General features: G+C 40.0%; 2 protein-coding genes across 3 annotated transcripts in view; one reads left to right on the top strand and one right to left on the bottom strand.

Annotated features, from left to right (window-relative positions):
* The window catches only part of MMP24 (matrix metallopeptidase 24), a 31954-nt gene extending 28845 nt beyond the window's left edge, over window positions 1-3109 (top strand). For both annotated transcript variants that reach the window (XM_044447532.1, XM_044447530.1), the window contains exons 8-9: window positions 1806-2072; window positions 2561-3109. In XM_044447532.1, coding sequence (XP_044303467.1) covers window positions 1806-2072; window positions 2561-2898 — 605 coding nt within the window. In that variant the 3' untranslated portion in view covers window positions 2899-3109. The remainder of the gene's footprint in view (window positions 1-1805; window positions 2073-2560) is intronic.
* A 274-nt stretch (window positions 3110-3383) lies between these two features.
* EIF6 (eukaryotic translation initiation factor 6) lies at window positions 3384-14526 on the bottom strand. The gene is made up of 6 exons (XM_044447451.1): window positions 14396-14526; window positions 13159-13244; window positions 12481-12656; window positions 11583-11759; window positions 9342-9523; window positions 3384-8651 (listed from the first exon to the last, which is right to left on the bottom strand). The coding sequence occupies exons 1-6, from the start codon at window positions 14500-14502 to the stop codon at window positions 8642-8644; spliced, it is 738 nt and encodes a 245-aa protein (XP_044303386.1). The 5' UTR covers window positions 14503-14526; the 3' UTR covers window positions 3384-8641.
* Window positions 14527-16393: the final 1867 nt, after the last annotated feature.

Below are 16393 nucleotides of genomic sequence, written 5' to 3'. Positions count from 1 at the left end.
CCTTCATTTTTAGGATTAATTTAATAGGAATAATTCAACAGCAGTGTGCATATGTAAAATTACAACAAGGAAACTTTGGTGCAAACAAAACATTTAACCAGGTCATAAGAATTTTAAAAATCCATTTTGGTTTTTCATCCAATTCATTTTGTGGGACTATTGCAAGTGTCATCCATGATATATGGAGGAGTAATCTGGCAAAAATTAAGTTTAAAAGCAGATACACAAGACATATTTATGATTTCAGCTTTGCAACAAGTCCAAATATCTGTGCAACTTTTGCATGTTAGTTTAGATTTCAAGAGTAGGCAAAAAACATGTAATTCACAAACACCTTTAACCTGGGGAAAAACCTCCAAACTCTTCATAGGTAACACATCCTTAGCTTGGATAGAACTCTCTGAATTTAAGGCTTAGATGCATAGTTTCTATTTTTCTTTTTAACAGCTTTCTGGCACTGAAATACTTCTATTTCTTCTGTGCCGTGTAGTTATGTCCCAACCTTCATTTTTTCAGCATTTACTTGAACAGGATTAAAATAGCATGGTAGGTAAGAAAGGTGAAGAGGAAGGAGGAGCAACAGGTCAGTGGCATTGGGAGTATTCGTAGTATGTGCAGCAAAGAGGAATATAGGAGAAACATAGAAATCCCGAGTAATAGAACTATGTGGGGATGAAGGCTAAGTTGGTGGTTTAAGAAAGTATTGGAATAAGGAGGTTTGGAATGTAAGGTCTCAGTGGTGCACAGATCACTAATGATAAACACCAACATACATGAAAAGCCCTTGCAATGATGTGGAGTTGCCTGGATAGTTCACACTAATGTGGAGTAGGTACTGAAGGGTGCTCTCAGCAGAGAGAAGGCGGAAACTCCTGGAAGAATGTTATTGATAGTGAAAGGGATGAAGTAGGAACTGTGGGTCTTTAGAGACATCCTGGAAATTGCACATCAAGGCATTTGGAAGCAATGGAGCAGATAATAGGAAGAAAATGAGAAAGGTTGGGCAAGTGTCCTCCTTGAATGATGAATAAGGAATATGCAGGAAAGGCTATTCCTGTGTCATGAGAACTGTAGTTAGTATCAAACTGCATAATAAAAGTAATATAACTTCTTGGTAAAAAAAATGAAAATTTAAAAGGAAGTTAAATGTTGCATTGTGCTTCTTAGGATGTGAAATGTAAAAGTACATGCACTTGGAGAATTGAAGTGGCATGCACCAAGTCATGACACATTCAGAGGCAGTTCCTTGTTGGAATTTATTGCTAGATTGCCAGTGCATCTGTCTTTGTCTACCCAATATCCTTCTAAAAAGTATTGACCAGTAGGAAGAAAGGGAAGCTTCTCTTGTGAGACTCAGTTTAAAAAGCAGTCTTCCCAAATTCAAACTATTTGTGTTGTTAAATACATATATAACTGTATCGGGACTAATTTCTTTGTTAAAGGCACATATACCCTTTGGATGCTCTTGATCATCATTTGAACAAACAGGGAGGCACTGTTAACAGAAGCATTTAATGTTCTGATATACTTTCTAAACTTTTTGCAGAAAACTTAAATTGCCAGCATACTGTGCCATCCATGGAACACAGTGGTTTATTTTATATTTATTTATTAAAGACAACCCCCTTGTTGCCCAATAGCTGAAAGTCTCTGAGCAGTTCACAAAGTAGGCAATCATTTGTTTGGTATTAACAGCTAAGGTTCTTGTTCCATCAGATTCAGATTTTGGAATCAAAAACCATTCATATTAATTTCTGCATTGGCCTTCAATGACCATATGTCCTCTCTCCTTCTCTCTAACTTAGGAGACAAGTACTGGGTTTTTAAGGAGGTGACGGCAGAACCAGGGTACCCACACAGCTTAGTAGAGCTGGGCAGCTGTCTTCCACGGGAAGGGATTGACACAGCTTTACGGTGGGAACCTGTAGGTAAAACATATTTCTTCAAGGGAGACCGATACTGGAGGTATAATGAAGACAAGAGAGCAACAGATCCAGGCTATCCCAAACCCATCACTGTATGGAAAGGGATCCCTCAATCTCCACAAGGCGCTTTTGTCAGCAAAGAAGGGTGTATGTATTTATCATGTTTCTTATGTATCAGTTCAATAGCATTTATTATATCTTTTGTTGAGTTTTGCATTCTAATTATATTAAAGGCTGTTTGATCACAGCACTGCAGAGACACATTAAGTGGTTATAGGCAGACTCCTTGCTGATGCAGCCCATTTTCTCTTCCAGATAACCTTGAAGCAGCCTTGCTTTCATCATATACAGAATTTTTTCTCTGATCTTGAACAACTAATGGATGCTTATTCTGTCCCCGTTCTCCAAATTCTTCTTCATGAGAGTAGGGCAACAATACTATCCTTTGTATAGCAAAAGATAAAACAAATTATTTTTACCCTGGCATTCAGTATAGGATACAGCTTATTTGTATTTCCTATATGGCCCACATTATAGGGCAAGGTAGTCAGTTCTGCCATGTACAGAATTTTATCTACATACCTTTGCAATCTGTGAATTGCACAGAATGGAATAATTTCTGCTTTCTTTTCCAGTTTATACCTACTTTTATAAAGGTAAGGAATACTGGAAGTTTGATAACCAGAGGCTGACTGTGGAACCAGGGTATCCCAGGTCAATCCTCAAAGACTGGATGGGTTGTAACCAAAAGGAGGTTGAACGAAGCAAAGACCGTCGCCTCTCCCATGATGACGTGGATATTATGGTGACGATAAATGATGTGCCTAGCACTGTCAATGCAATTGCAGTTGTGATCCCCTGCATTTTATCTTTGTGTATCCTTGTCCTGGTATACACAATCTTCCAGTTCAAGAACAAAGAGGTTCAGCAAAGTGTGACCTACTACAGACGACCTGTGCAAGAATGGGTATGACAGGCTCAGCAGCTCATTTGGATCCACACAATGATGGTGATGGGCTGCAGACATAAAAAAGGGGGAATCAGAGGATAGCCTGCCAAACAAACACAAAACAAACAAACACAAAACTCTTCAAGAGATTAGACAAGTCAGATAGAATTCTGGGATTGAAAGAAGAAAACAAAAACCAACTAAACCCAGGTGGCCTTGCACGGTAGAGCCGCTTTCCTTCTGACTGCCTCAGTGCCGTGTATGTCTCGGTGTGACATTTTTCACCAACCCACTCAGTGAGTGTCAGAGACCTCAAGAGGAGTTTGCTTCAATCTTTTTTCAATTCACCTGAGCAATCTTCTTCAGTGCCCTCTTTTAAACCCAGCATTTGCCAGTGTAGCCAACCACCTCTCGTTTTTTTTCTACACTTGTCTCATTGAAATGAGTAATTCTGTGGGACACAAAAGGAACACTTCAGTACCTTCTGAAGAAGACATTCTGAGGCTGAATCATTCTGAAAGATTTTAATTTATTACAGGAACCAGGCAATTACCTGGATAGCATTTTTCCAATACCTGCTGGTCAGACGTTTTGTACATTCATGGTAATTAGCTGATGTTCCCGTTCTGCAATAGCAGAGATACAAAGAGCTCTTAGGAAGTAATTCTGTGTAGACCACAACTTCAAACAGCTCTGAATCCAGATCAAATCATAACAGCAAGTTAACGAACGGAAATTCTGAATTCAACTATAGTCTGCAAGACTAAGCAGTTGGATTCAAATACCGATAATGTGAATGCAGACCTTAATACTCTTGTTTTTAAGAACCTATCATGTAATTAATATTTAAATGTCATATTACCACTATTTTAAGTTGGCAACAATAAATTAATTGTTACCATTATAAGATTAAAATGTAAGATCTTTGATATTTTCATTTGATTGCATTTGGAAGAATGGCGTACACCTTAGGATGCTGTTTTTTAGCAACATTGCAATGAGAACTTTGGTTGGAGTAATGAAGTTTACAATAATTAACAGAAAATGTATGAAGTTTGCAATTTAGAAACTTGAGAATCTGGTGTGAATGAAAAGTAACTGTCACTTCACATACAAGGGCAGTGTAGTATCCTATTTGGCATCAGTGCTAATGTAAATTATGTTGTGCTAACATAAGCTAATTGTTGAAATGTGATTTCCCCAGACCAGTCACTTCAGCCAACACTATCAGCATTACACTAGCAGTAGTTTATGCTACCATAATGCAATTTATACTTAATTATATGAAAGGCAAATATTTCAAAGTGTGAAATGTAAATAAATTGAATCCAGTGGCCGTAAAGGAGTATTTCCCCCTTGCCATGCCTCTTCTGAGGATTGGAGGACCTTGCTGAATGGAGTAGGCCAGTGGGAGAAAGACTGGGAGGATACTTTTTGAGAGCACTGCTTCCACAAGATCCCTCTGTCCTACTTCCAGGGTTCCTCTCACACCATACCACAGCCTACCTCTTCAGCAGGGGCAGCTGATTCTTAGAAAAGCCATTTGGATGAGTGCTGGGGGACAGATGGGAGCAAAAAAGGTAACTTTTTGCCTGCTCCCTTCCATGCATTTTTCTCTAGTCCAATCCCAGTGTAGTTCGTAATCAACATTGCAATGATGGATGCATACAATAGTATGAATACCAACTTTCATCTTAAAAAGGAAAATTGTGTGGTTTTTTTTTGAAGTATGATGCAGTATAAGACACTTGTTTATTAATAATCATGATGACTGCATAGAAATTGTCTGGTTGGGCTTTTAAACTATTATGTCAGGCTTGTTTAAAGGCTAGACAAACTAAGCCTGCAATCTAATATCCCTATACATCAGCATTTACTTATTTCTGAGTATAGAATTGTGATATAAATTGGTTTCTTTCCAGGTATTGGCCTTTTGTCATTCCGGTTGGACAGTCAGCATCCTTTTTTACATCTTCCAGCAGTTTCTCTACTTGTTATGCTACAGGTCAAATGATAGGAATTAAAAGCAAATGTTTGGAACCTAATTTAAAACGTTATAGCCTACATTCAAGACAATTGCAAAAGTGCTTATGTAAGTAAAACAGTTGAAATATTTTGTACTAAGTTGGTTAAAGGCAGCGCATATCTAAAATTTCTATATGGAAGTTGCACCATTTAGGAATTTGTATAAATCCTGTGTTGCTCATGTTTATATGACAATCCTACACGAGAAAATTGCATATGATGGTTCACATTTGATATTTTCAAGTTCCTGCATGGAAGTATTAATACTTTCTAGTATGTGAGGTGGCCCTTCACTTTTACTGCACCAACTTTGTCTTCTGACAGTTTAGATGTTATCAGCAGCCCTGTGTTTGGAATACACAGCCCCTTGCAGAGGTAAGAATTCTCAGCAGATGGGATGTTCATTCTGCAATTTCACTCTAGGCTGTTTTTTCACAGATGCAGGTAAAATGATTTAAATCTACCTAAGAAGCAGTTTGCAGAAATCACACAAATGGAGGCAGGATAAGGAGATGGTTTGCCCTTACAAGAATCCCAAAACGCACACACATTGAAAGGAAAACACAGGCTGGAGAACCTGAGCTCCAACATGTAACAGAAGAATTATAACGTAATTCCCTTCATACCAAATTAAATTTTTGATGGAATTCAGATAGTGCAAGAGGGAGTTAACAAAAGCAACACTTATGTTGTCTTGAAAGTTGGTGCCGTAATAATCCACTAGCAGAGCAAGCTCATGGCCCCTAGAGGGGGCCATAGGATTTTTCAGAGGCTCAGCTCTGAGGCTGCAAAAAACCCCCTCCAACCTACCCTCCCCAGTTTGCTGTTACATTGAAGGAGGGGGTGAAGCCAATGTTCTGTAGTGAGGGGAGGAGACTGGGTACACCAGGGTCTCACGTTTTCTGGTGGTGCCCCATTCTCCTCTCATCTCTACCCATAGTGCCTTACCTAGATGGACAAAATCTGCCTTCTAGCAAGGCACAAATGCAGAGCTGGTTTTTAGTTCTGGTCTCCTCTCACTTCTGGATGCCCATAATCCTCAGTATTCAGAGATTTATGGTTGTCATTGTTGGATTGCACTCAGACTGTATAATGCTAAAGCATGGTGCCTTCTTTGCTTCTACAAAAGAAATGGTATTCCTGCTAAAGGTTTGGCAGGACTTAAGATCTTATCTTCACTTCCTTCAAAGGGCATTCTTTACCCCCACGTAGGATGGTGGGATGGCCCTTACTGCATCATCAAAACATTAATTTGCTATTAAGTTATGCTATGTTTACATTTAAAGTATCTGTTCCAGCACTTTTATGCATCTCAGCTGACATATCAGAGCAACAGCCATATTTGGGTTAGTTCATGCAATTATAAAAATGTGCTAAAAAGTAGTTTTGAAGTATGTAATTAAGTCTGATTGCATAGTAAAATCATACTGAGAACTTATATATATCCCACATTAGCAATATATGTAGATATTTTACTCTGCCTGGTTCTTGAAAGTCTTCACAGAGATGCAGTGAAATGTCCATACCCACTGAATAGTGACTTGGGCATGTGCAGAAACAACCATATAGACATATGCTACCAACCTGCACTTCACTGTCATTCCTTCATCACATGATGCACTATTTTCATTCAGGTTCATTGTACTTAAAACAATAGCATAGTAAGACCCACATACACTCTGCACTGGAAGTTACATTTAATTCAAAAAGTTGCCAAGTTCATGGCACTATCACCAAAAGTCAGTATGTCCTATAAGCTGTAGCAGCTACAGTAGACACATTTCCCCCCTTTTCCACATTCAGGATATTCAAAAACTGTAAGTGGTTTACAGCTTGCGCAATGAGGTACAAAATTTTCTTGTGAACCTACAGTTGCATTCAGTATAATTTAAGACCTATACATTTCAGTAAGTAGGGCTAACAATTAATACCACCTTTAGTGTTAGGTATGCTATCCCATTTTTGCCAAAAATCTGCCATCACCAATAGCTGCTGCTTTTTAGAGTTACATTTGCTAAACACAGAGCTGTCAAGATGCCGTGCACCTTAGCTATACCCTAAGAGGTAGGTAACTTATGGCCCTTCAATCATTTTGGCCTGCAATTGCAACTAGGTCAAATTGACTCAGGATAGCCACTTAGCAGGGTGGGAGCACCCATTATGCTGAGTAAACTGAAGAATCTAAATGGGTCCCCCTCATGGCTTACCTATAGAAAGTGGCTGTTTCTTTAAAATGCAATGTTTGACTGTAGGAGTGTGTCCACCATGGCAAGAGGGAGAACTGGCAAACAGGCAGAGTGACTAAGGGCCGATATACACATTCCATGGATTGAGACAGAAGGCAAAGGTAGTAGACCTGCTACTGTTTGCATATAATGCAGAAGAGGGCAGGTATTTTGGTCTATGACTCTTATCAGGCCTAGTCAGCAGACGCAATGGGGAAGGGTTAGGGGAACTGCAGGTCAAAAACATTTGGAGAGTTGCAAAGTGCCCATTCCTGCCCTACGGCACAGTCAATTCTCTTTCATTGGAGTACCTTGCAAACGACATATTCCAACTCAGAATAAACAATGCTTTAAAAGTTAAAGAAGGGAATAATTTTGTATATTATCAGTAAGGCAGTACTACAGTTAAGCTTTCAGCTTACCGAAATATGTAAGTCTATAATTGTATGCACACTTACCTATAAGTAAACCATTGACTTAGTAGGATTTATATGTGAGTAGACATGCATAGAATTGCAGTTACCCATGTTTGCTGCTGTCCTAAAAGTAGGTAAAAATCCAGGACACAGTCCTTCCATCTGGATATGTGTTTATTAAGTTTGATGCAACTTCTTACCCCTTATGTAGAAAGCTAGATTCAATTGCCACAAAATCTCTTATTAGAACTTTTGACCTTGCCATTCAACCCCCTCCCTGCTACTCCTGCCTCATACAACCTAGGTTTGGATTTTTTTCAGGTCCCATGCAAAACAGAAACATAGAATAGCCCAGAGCAGACTTGATGCACAAGACACAGGTAGCTGAGTAGTTTGATATGAGTGAACTCTTAAGGATATGCAATTAATTAGCAACTCAAAAGAAATTCCCTTCAGTTAGGCATACTATCTCTCCCTGTGGAAATGAGTCACTCAAAGTACAGCAGGAGCCTTTGTCTTTTTAGTAATTTAAACATATAGCTGGATTAGAGTCCTTGGCCTTGCCCCTTTGAGAACAGATATGAACTTCTGGCATTTTATAGCATAGCTTAAACCCATAACCAACTGGCTTTACAAAATGCATGGCTCTACCCAGCCTTTAAAGTGGATGAATGGCTACTAAATGGGTGTAAGACAGTAACACTAGGCAGCCTGGCTATGTTAGACTACTGGCTTTATAGATGCGATCATGAAAAGCTGCAAACTGAATCAGTACTAGTGAGTAAAAGAGAACAATGACTGCCCTTTTGTTTATATCCTTATTACATGTAACCACTGCCTTTTAAACATTCTTCACAAGTTGCTAACTTTTATCATCGCATGAATAAATGAAAGCAGAGAAACACATTAACAAAGCAACAGAAAGGGACATGAGTGTTTACATAATCAATGCTGTTTGCCAAAGATAGTGGATAAGATTATCATTTTGAAACTTGATTGTGATGTAGTGCTCCTGATCCAGGTCCACAGGAGTACTAAATGATAAATTTACTTCAGATAACAGTCAAGATAATCTTGCATCTCCAGTTGGCAGGAAGCATATCATGTCAAGCTATAAAAGTGAATAGAAAGAAAGGTTAGCCAAAAACACTTAAAGGGCTCCAGCAATTTTCATATCTAAAAATCAGGGAAGTTCCAATGAGACTTCAAAATCTTTCACACACTGGAATGACTACTGAAGGTTACTACTTCAAAGTAGAAGCATCAGCTGCAGAGATGGAGCTTGCCATTCTGTATACATTAACACCAGAGCAGAATTTTCATTCACATTATCCAATATGTCATGTAAATACAAAAAGTCCTTTGATAATTTTGTACATCAGTAATACAGCACACGGTGTGCAAATTGGTAGTAGATCTGAGCAGGGCTGAGAATTTTTAAAACTTTCAAAAATAATAACTTTAAAAGATTAAAGTCATGGAAACTTCAATCCAAATGTTAACTGCCCAACAAAAAGTATGAGTGAGATAAATTTAATTTTCCCCTTTGTAAATGATAGAAATATTTCCTATGAAACTGATGATCTTGTTATAACACAAAGCAGTAAGCTGTTGTAGGAAGACTTGAACAAAGTCAAATGAGTACCATTTGTAAGCAGTGGTAGGAAAGCCATATGAACCTTCAGGTTATGGGGCAGCACAGAAATGTAATTAAATAATTAAATATGAGTCCTGCCTGCCTGACTCCCGCCCCACCTTGATGCATTTGGCTGATTTCAGAGCCAAAGAATATTTGATTTACCTGTCAATCAAAGAATCTCTCATAGTGGTGGCAATGGTACTTGGCTGTGCTTCATTGAGCTTGAAGACATTCTCAATAACTGATAACTCTGTGCTGGTTGTATCTAACCCACAGAAGGCACACCAGTCGTTCACAACCATTCCAGCAGCAATCACCTCGCTGCCACGATTAACAGTCCCAGCCTGGCAAAAAAGAGAGCACCAAAGGTATTAAGTCCCATGAAGGGCTATGAGATTTTATTTTATTCTGTAAAAGTAATAGTGTATCACCACTAGAAGATCTCCTCTCATATATATATGCATAACAGGTCAGGATTAATTAACTTATTTGAAATTGATTGTCTAGAACCAAGTTAAATAGTTGCCTTGAGTACATTTTAGTGGAAATGTAAGATAAATATTTTAAATAACGTATTTAAGCAGTCAGCAAGAACAAAGTCCTCCAGAACACTGTTTATGTCCCTGCTAAAAGATCTATTTTAAAAGGAAGCCTAAGGTTTTACAATTGTCAGAAGTCTGTGCTTTCATAAAAGGGTTGGCTCACACTTTTCCATTTTCCTGAACATCTAGATTATCAGAAAAAGGTGGAGGACACTGAGAATAGCAAGGTCTAAACAAAAAAAGCTAGTGGATCTCACTGCAAAGGTGGCAAAGAAATGTCATCCCATTTCACAAAGATCCCTTTGCAGCATTGCTTCTCACTTGAATTGGACAACTGTTAAATGAAAACTGAATCCACAAGGCTATTTGTAGCTTTACTTTGTCTATGTCTATTGATAAGACTCCCTGTACTTTAAGAGGAGACACCATCCAGGATACAGACTAGACACTGCCTTGCATTTGGGTTAGTAGGAATTGTGCACCTGTGCAATTCTGAATAAACAGAATTAAAATTTACACAAATCTCGGGTGCATTTTTAATGGTAAAAAATGGTGGTGGTAAACAAGTACTGGGGCACTTGAAGGGGCTGGCACTTCAAAGACTGAAAAGTGATCTTACATCTGTGGCAAATGTAAAAGCCGCTGCTGTTGCAAGACAAGATGGATCTTGCTGACAAGCCTGCAGAGTTACCCACAGGAGGTGGTAACGGACAACCCATGTTAAGAACACGTTGGGCTGTTCCACAAACAATCTACACTGAGCTGCTCATTCTCGGGGTGGGTTGTTGTGTCAGGCAAACATGACCAATGTTTGCCAGCTGCTTTTTCAGTTGCGGAGAGGAAGTTGAAGGTAAGATATGGGAATGCACCCATGAATGGGAAAGAAAACTGCAGAAAGCTATTCAGAACTAAAAAGGAATAAAGAGAAATGGGTTAAGAAGTCTCTTCCCCACTGTTCTGTTCAGATGGATTATTTAACGAGAAAGCAAAGATACTAACTGATCTGTTATCAACCTAGCTTTTAACATGAATAGTGCATGGAATATTTTCAAAATTTGATAGGATTCTTAGAGGCATATGAATAAGATTAAATGGCTGAAGAGTTACATTAACAATGACAAAATTTAGCATTCCAAAATTTTCTTTGCACTATTCTAGGACAAGCAGCAGCATTATTACAAGCACTTAAGGTGCTACTTTTTTAGCCACACATGGAAAACCTTGATTCTGTTCCACAAAAATCCTTCTGAAAATCATTTTAATCATTAACACTGGAAAGAACTTTCATTGCCTGTTACGGGCAAAGAAACACACACATTTAGTCACACAGGTTGGACTGGCATTCTCTCAACATACTGCCATTTCATTTTTAAGCAATTTTATCTTCAGGTTATTATTTTCAAGATTCTTCTCAGTCCCCTCTCCAATGCCCTCCATGCACACCATTTCTAAAAATACTACCCCCCTCAATTTTGTCTTATAGCATGTCTCACATGACATGAAAAATAAGTTATCACAGCTATATCCCTCAACTTCTTCTGAAGCATCCAATCCTTTTTTGTGGCTTCTATTTCTTTTATGAGCACACCATTTTGTTCATGCGTAATTCTACTTGGGAAAGGCCAGTCTTACTGCACTTCTACATATTGTCCAGCCCCATACTGCAGAACCCAAGAAGCAGATGCAACAAGGATCTCCTATTCAGAATTAAGGTATGTCTACGGTGACACAAGGGGTAGGATTCTGCATGCATTGCCCACCTACACACAAATTCAGTGATGTCAGAACATTTCAAAGACTCAGCTTGACATACGCTTTACTGTATAGGAAACTCTGAAATGTAAAGAGAAACAGTATTTACCACAAGTGGGACTTGCAACAATGACGAGAGCTCATCCTGGTCTTCAATGGATGTCTTAGGGTGCACCAGCCCCCCTTGGTTGCTAAATGCACAGTAGCTTCCTACTAGTACTTGGTCCGCTACTGTCTGTCTGAATACTTCTACTTTTAGTACATCTGCCAAAATCTCTTCTGTCTCCTATAAATAAAAAACAAACATTGAAAACATTTAAAACTATGGCTAATAACAGATGAAGATATAACTTGCCTCCAAGGGGAGGTTAGTTCCAAGTTTGGCTAGTCAGTCACATAACTTTTCAAACTTCTGTGTAATAATTCAGAAAGTAAATAATCCTGGAATGCAATCATATAACTAATAGAGTGCTTCTTCCTGGTATGCAGAGAAATCATAAACCAGAAATAACATGTGAATAATCTAAGGCAGAGGACAGAGATACACTCAAATGCCTTTTCTATATTGGAATTGTCACTTTACTGAGACAGTAAGCTGAGTAGGCAGATTTCAGGACTAGAAAACATTCTTTGGCTCATTAAAGCATTTGCTACACAATCATTTTCATCTTCTGACTCCTTTTCTAGTTTTTAGTTCTATTCTTGTTCTCTAGTTTCTTCAATTTTTTCTTCTTTTTGAACTTTTTCTTTGCCTCACCCCAAAAGTAGTACGGTGGTCAGTCTGCTTAGAGGATTAAAATTAAAATGGTCACTGCCACAATTGCGAGCTCAAGGCCCATACCATGCATACCAATTATTCTGAAAAAATGATACAGCTGCTTGTAGCAAAGCCCACTCAATTGTAAAAGTCTGCATGGGAGAGAGAATCTCTTCCAAATTCCTGCTAATAAACATTTATTGGTAACAAAGTGCTAGCTGCTGAAAAATTCGTATAAAAACTCCTTTACTCTGTCAATGTCTGGATGAACAAGTGCAACATAGTCATTGCATGTAGTGACATTTCCCAAGGCAGAGAGGCGTTCTTCTATTCGCTGAATTCGCACAGAGTCTGGAAGGGAGTTTCGGATGTGCTGAAGCTCCTGGTCTGTTGTATTGTTTGGGACTAATAACCCATGCCTATTTCCTTAAAACCAAAAACAAAGACAATTCTACTTAAGATTCACGAATAATGGCTCTAAATTTCTACCTTCATTTTTTCCCAGTTTATGAACTTCCATATCATACAAGAAACCATAGGGCCAAAAGGCAAGAAGACTAGTCCAACTCTGATAGCACTGTTGTTGTAACTCTTGTTGTCCTTTCCCTGGACTATAGCATGCTGCAGTCAAGGAATTGCTGGATTACAGAAATGAATATGCAAAGCAAATATTGTAGGTAAACCAAGCCATATACATTATAGGGAAAGGACAACCCTCTGTCTTCTCCCATTACAAACTACCATTGTCAGACATAAAAATACAGTATAATAAATGCAAAAATATATACCTAGCAAACTAACACCTGAAGCACTAAGTTATTATGTTATAACAGTTTTATTAAGTTAATTATTTCACTTTTAAAAATGTTTATATTTCACCTTATAAGGCAGCTTACAACAAAATGCACACAGAATCAATTTGTCTTACCCACACACATTCTCCCTATGATCCGACATCCAGCAATAGAAGCATGAACTACAGGAATTGTATCAGAAAGCTCCCCTTCAAAGACACTGAAATACAGCAGAACAGAGCTTTTCAATATTGTAAAACCACATACAACATAGAAAAACCTGCAAGAACTTTAGGAAAGGATTAGCCTGCAAGCTAACAAACCTTGCTGCATCACAAAACTAAAGGCCTTGTGGCATCTCCAAAGCAAACACATTCATTACAGCATATATAAAAAAGCAGAACATTGTATTTACTACCAGTATGGGAGATTTAAGTGCCAGACAGTGCTTAAATCAATACACAATAGAAACTGTGAGTACATGGTGAGTCATTAGGGATGTAATCCTATGCATAACCTGGAACTCCCAGCAAGGCTGAGTGAAACATATCCAGAATTTAGACAGAAATCATTCCTATATTTCTAAGCATGGCTAATTATGCTGACACAGCAAGCTTGAGTAATGCAGGAAGCTGTAGGAATTATCTCTGTCTGAACATGGATCAGATTGCTCTTTCAGAATTAGGGAAAGCCCGGTATCCTTTCCCATTTCTTATTTTCTAAAGATGAAAAACGGGGGCTTATTTTTTATTTAATATTATACATTAAATTAGTCGGAGAACTCTCCAAGTGGATTACAAAAGTTCCTAAATACAGTGAATAAGAACACAAAAATCGATCATCAAGAATCACCACGGACAGGAAAAACCACCTTAATGGATTCTCTGTAAACTTGATCAATGTTCTTGGCTGTGAGGACGACTTCATGGGATAACTACAGCAGTGTTTCTCTCATGTCTACGACCTTATCAACTCTATTTACTTATTTACTTCACCTTTTTCCTATCAACAAACCCAAGGCAGTTCACAGAATTCTCTCCGTTTTCTCCTCACAACAACCTGGTGAGGTAGGTTAGGGTGAGTCTGTGACCGGCCCAAAGTCGCTCAGTAACTCTCATGGTCCACTGGGGCCTAGCCCCGGGTCTCTCGAGACCGAATCCAACATTCATCAGTGCGCTACACTGACCCTCGACAAGGGCTGCATCCCGGCTTCCAACCAGGAAACGCTAACGAGGGGCATCCTCGACCGAAGGAAAGGCGCCCGCAGCTTCCGCCCTCGAACAAAAGCTCGAGGCGGCCGGCTCTTCAAGGGGACCCTTCGCTGTGGGAAGGAAGCGTGGGAACCCGAACGAGGCCCGGCCCCCCCGTCACCTGTAGAAGCCCTCTGAGCCTCCGATGGCCACCAGGCAGTAGGCGTTAGTGAGCTTGGCGAAGCAACCGATCTCGTTGTTGTTCTCGAAGCTGGCCCGGACCGCCATAACCGAACGAGGAGCAGCAAAAGGAAGAAGAAGCCCGAGCCGCTCTTTGCCCGTTTCCTAGACACGCGGACGGAGGACCGAGCCCGTCGTCCGGAAGCGGAATGACGTCAACTCTCCTGCAATCCCGCCGCCTCCATCAGTCATAGATTATTATAATTAGACTGACAAACTGAGGGTATTTTCCGGATATGTTAGGGGTGGGAGTCTTTTTCCCCTCAGGCCGATGAAAGCAAGAGCCATCCGCGGAATCGAGAGTATTTGCTAGTTAGGCTACAATTACTGGATGACAAATTTAATATGGCGTAAACTTTCATGGAGTATAATGACTTGAGGCGCAATCCTATGCAAGTTTAGAAAGAAAAGGCTTAGAATTCCCAATATCTTTTTTTTGCAAGAGACTAAACGTGCAATCCTAGTTCTGTTTAGACAGAAAAACCAGTCTAGGGGATGTTGGGAGTTGTGCGACTTTTGTCTAAATATGTTTAGGACTGTATCCTAATATGGCTACCTATCTGAAAAAAATGCGTTATTTAGCTGGGGCAGCGGTCTCACGCTGTCAACAAGGCAGCAGTTTCTTGATGTCCTAATTCGGGTATCCTTACGGAAGCGGGGGACATGGTTTTTGTTTGAGAAAACATTTCACAGCATACAGGAAGGCAAGGCTTCTGCGCGCTGCGCTTGGGCTCAGAAGGCGTCTGAAGAGGTACGCTGTAAGCGGCTGATTTTTGTTTGGGGCTGGAAACTGAGATCAGGCTCAGACTCATCTTTCATCCTCATTCTTCAGTGTAGTAATAGCCTGCGTTGCAGGGCTGTCCTAAGCCAGTTACAGGTTGGGTGCCCCAACCGGCGATGTGGGGATGTATCGGCCAAATTTTCTTAATGCTGTATATAACGTTAAAAAAACCCTGCGACTGTAGAACAAGCATGCAACTTTTTGTTAGTCAAGTTGCAGCCCAGTCAAAGCTACGCTGAAATCCCTAATTTCTAGAGAATACTAAATCCGCTCAAGCGGGGGGGGGGGGGTAGTTAAAAATTTTCCCAGTTTAACCTGGAGATTTCCTCAGCCAGACCGTATGAGTGATCACTTCCCCGGTCCCTACAATCAACAGTTGAGCAATAGCTTCATTACATCACAAAAGGGGCAGTTTGGTTGGTTATAACTGAGGTTCATTTTTTTCTCTCTCTCTGGTTTCCACCCTCCAGACGAGCAGTAGAGAAGGCGGCTAGAGCGTCCTCACTGTTGTTGGCACGATCCCGAATCTTTCCTACCGCCACTTGAGGGCGGGGCAGGCCCGTTTTAAAGGACCGGAAGATCGGGGTCCCTCGCAGGGATGACTTCCTGTCCCAGCGTAATCTTGTTCGCGAGGAATGGCTGTAGAGGAGTCGTAGTGGCGGGATATCCTGGCTTCGGCTCAGCTAATATCCACAACTGCATTTCTAGCGAGAGGGAAATGCTCTAGATTCCCATTCCGGGGGCGCCGTTTTCGCTCCTCAAGGATCACTAACGATAGGGCGGAAAGAGGGTGGGTGGGGAGAGGAGAGTATTTAAAGAACTGGTTAGTGCACTAACTTCCTCTACGACTCTTGTGGCACCTTGAAGACCAAGTAGTTTATTCTGGTGTAAGCTTTTCTGAACTATAGTGGTATAATAGTACACGAAAGTTTATGCCGGAATAAATTAAACTTGAAGTTGCCATAAGACTCTGTTGTTTTTACTAGTCTAGACTAGCTATCACAATACAATTTGTAGCCCTCCAAATGTTGATGGATTGCAGGTTTAGGCAGCATAGCCAGTGCAAAAGAATTGCACTCCAACATCATGGGTGGGGGGGAGTTTACAAATTGCCCATCCCTATTGTACTTTGGGGGCCATGCTTCAGGGTGAATCACA

This window comes from Varanus komodoensis, unplaced genomic scaffold, assembly GCF_004798865.1.
Source record: "Varanus komodoensis strain SLA01 unplaced genomic scaffold, ASM479886v1 scaffold52, whole genome shotgun sequence".
Classification (NCBI taxonomy): domain Eukaryota; kingdom Metazoa; phylum Chordata; class Lepidosauria; order Squamata; family Varanidae; genus Varanus; species Varanus komodoensis.
The sequence above is the reverse complement of the archived record's forward strand: the minus strand, read 5'-3'. Positions and strand labels throughout refer to the sequence as shown.

What these genes read in the sequence shown, in the direction of transcription:
- EIF6 (XM_044447451.1), bottom strand. Translation starts at nt 14,502, where the DNA reads ATGGCGGTCCGGGCCAGCTTCGAGAACAACAACGAGATCGGTTGCTTC. An exon ending in CATAGGGAGAATGTGTGTGG is followed by an intron (nt 12,657 to 13,158) that starts GTAAGACAAATT and finishes TTTGGTTTTAAG; the next exon opens with GAAATAGGCATGGGTTATTA. An exon ending in TGTTGCAAGTCCCACTTGTG is followed by an intron (nt 9,524 to 11,582) that starts GTAAATACTGTT and finishes CTTTTTTGCCAG; the next exon opens with GCTGGGACTGTTAATCGTGG.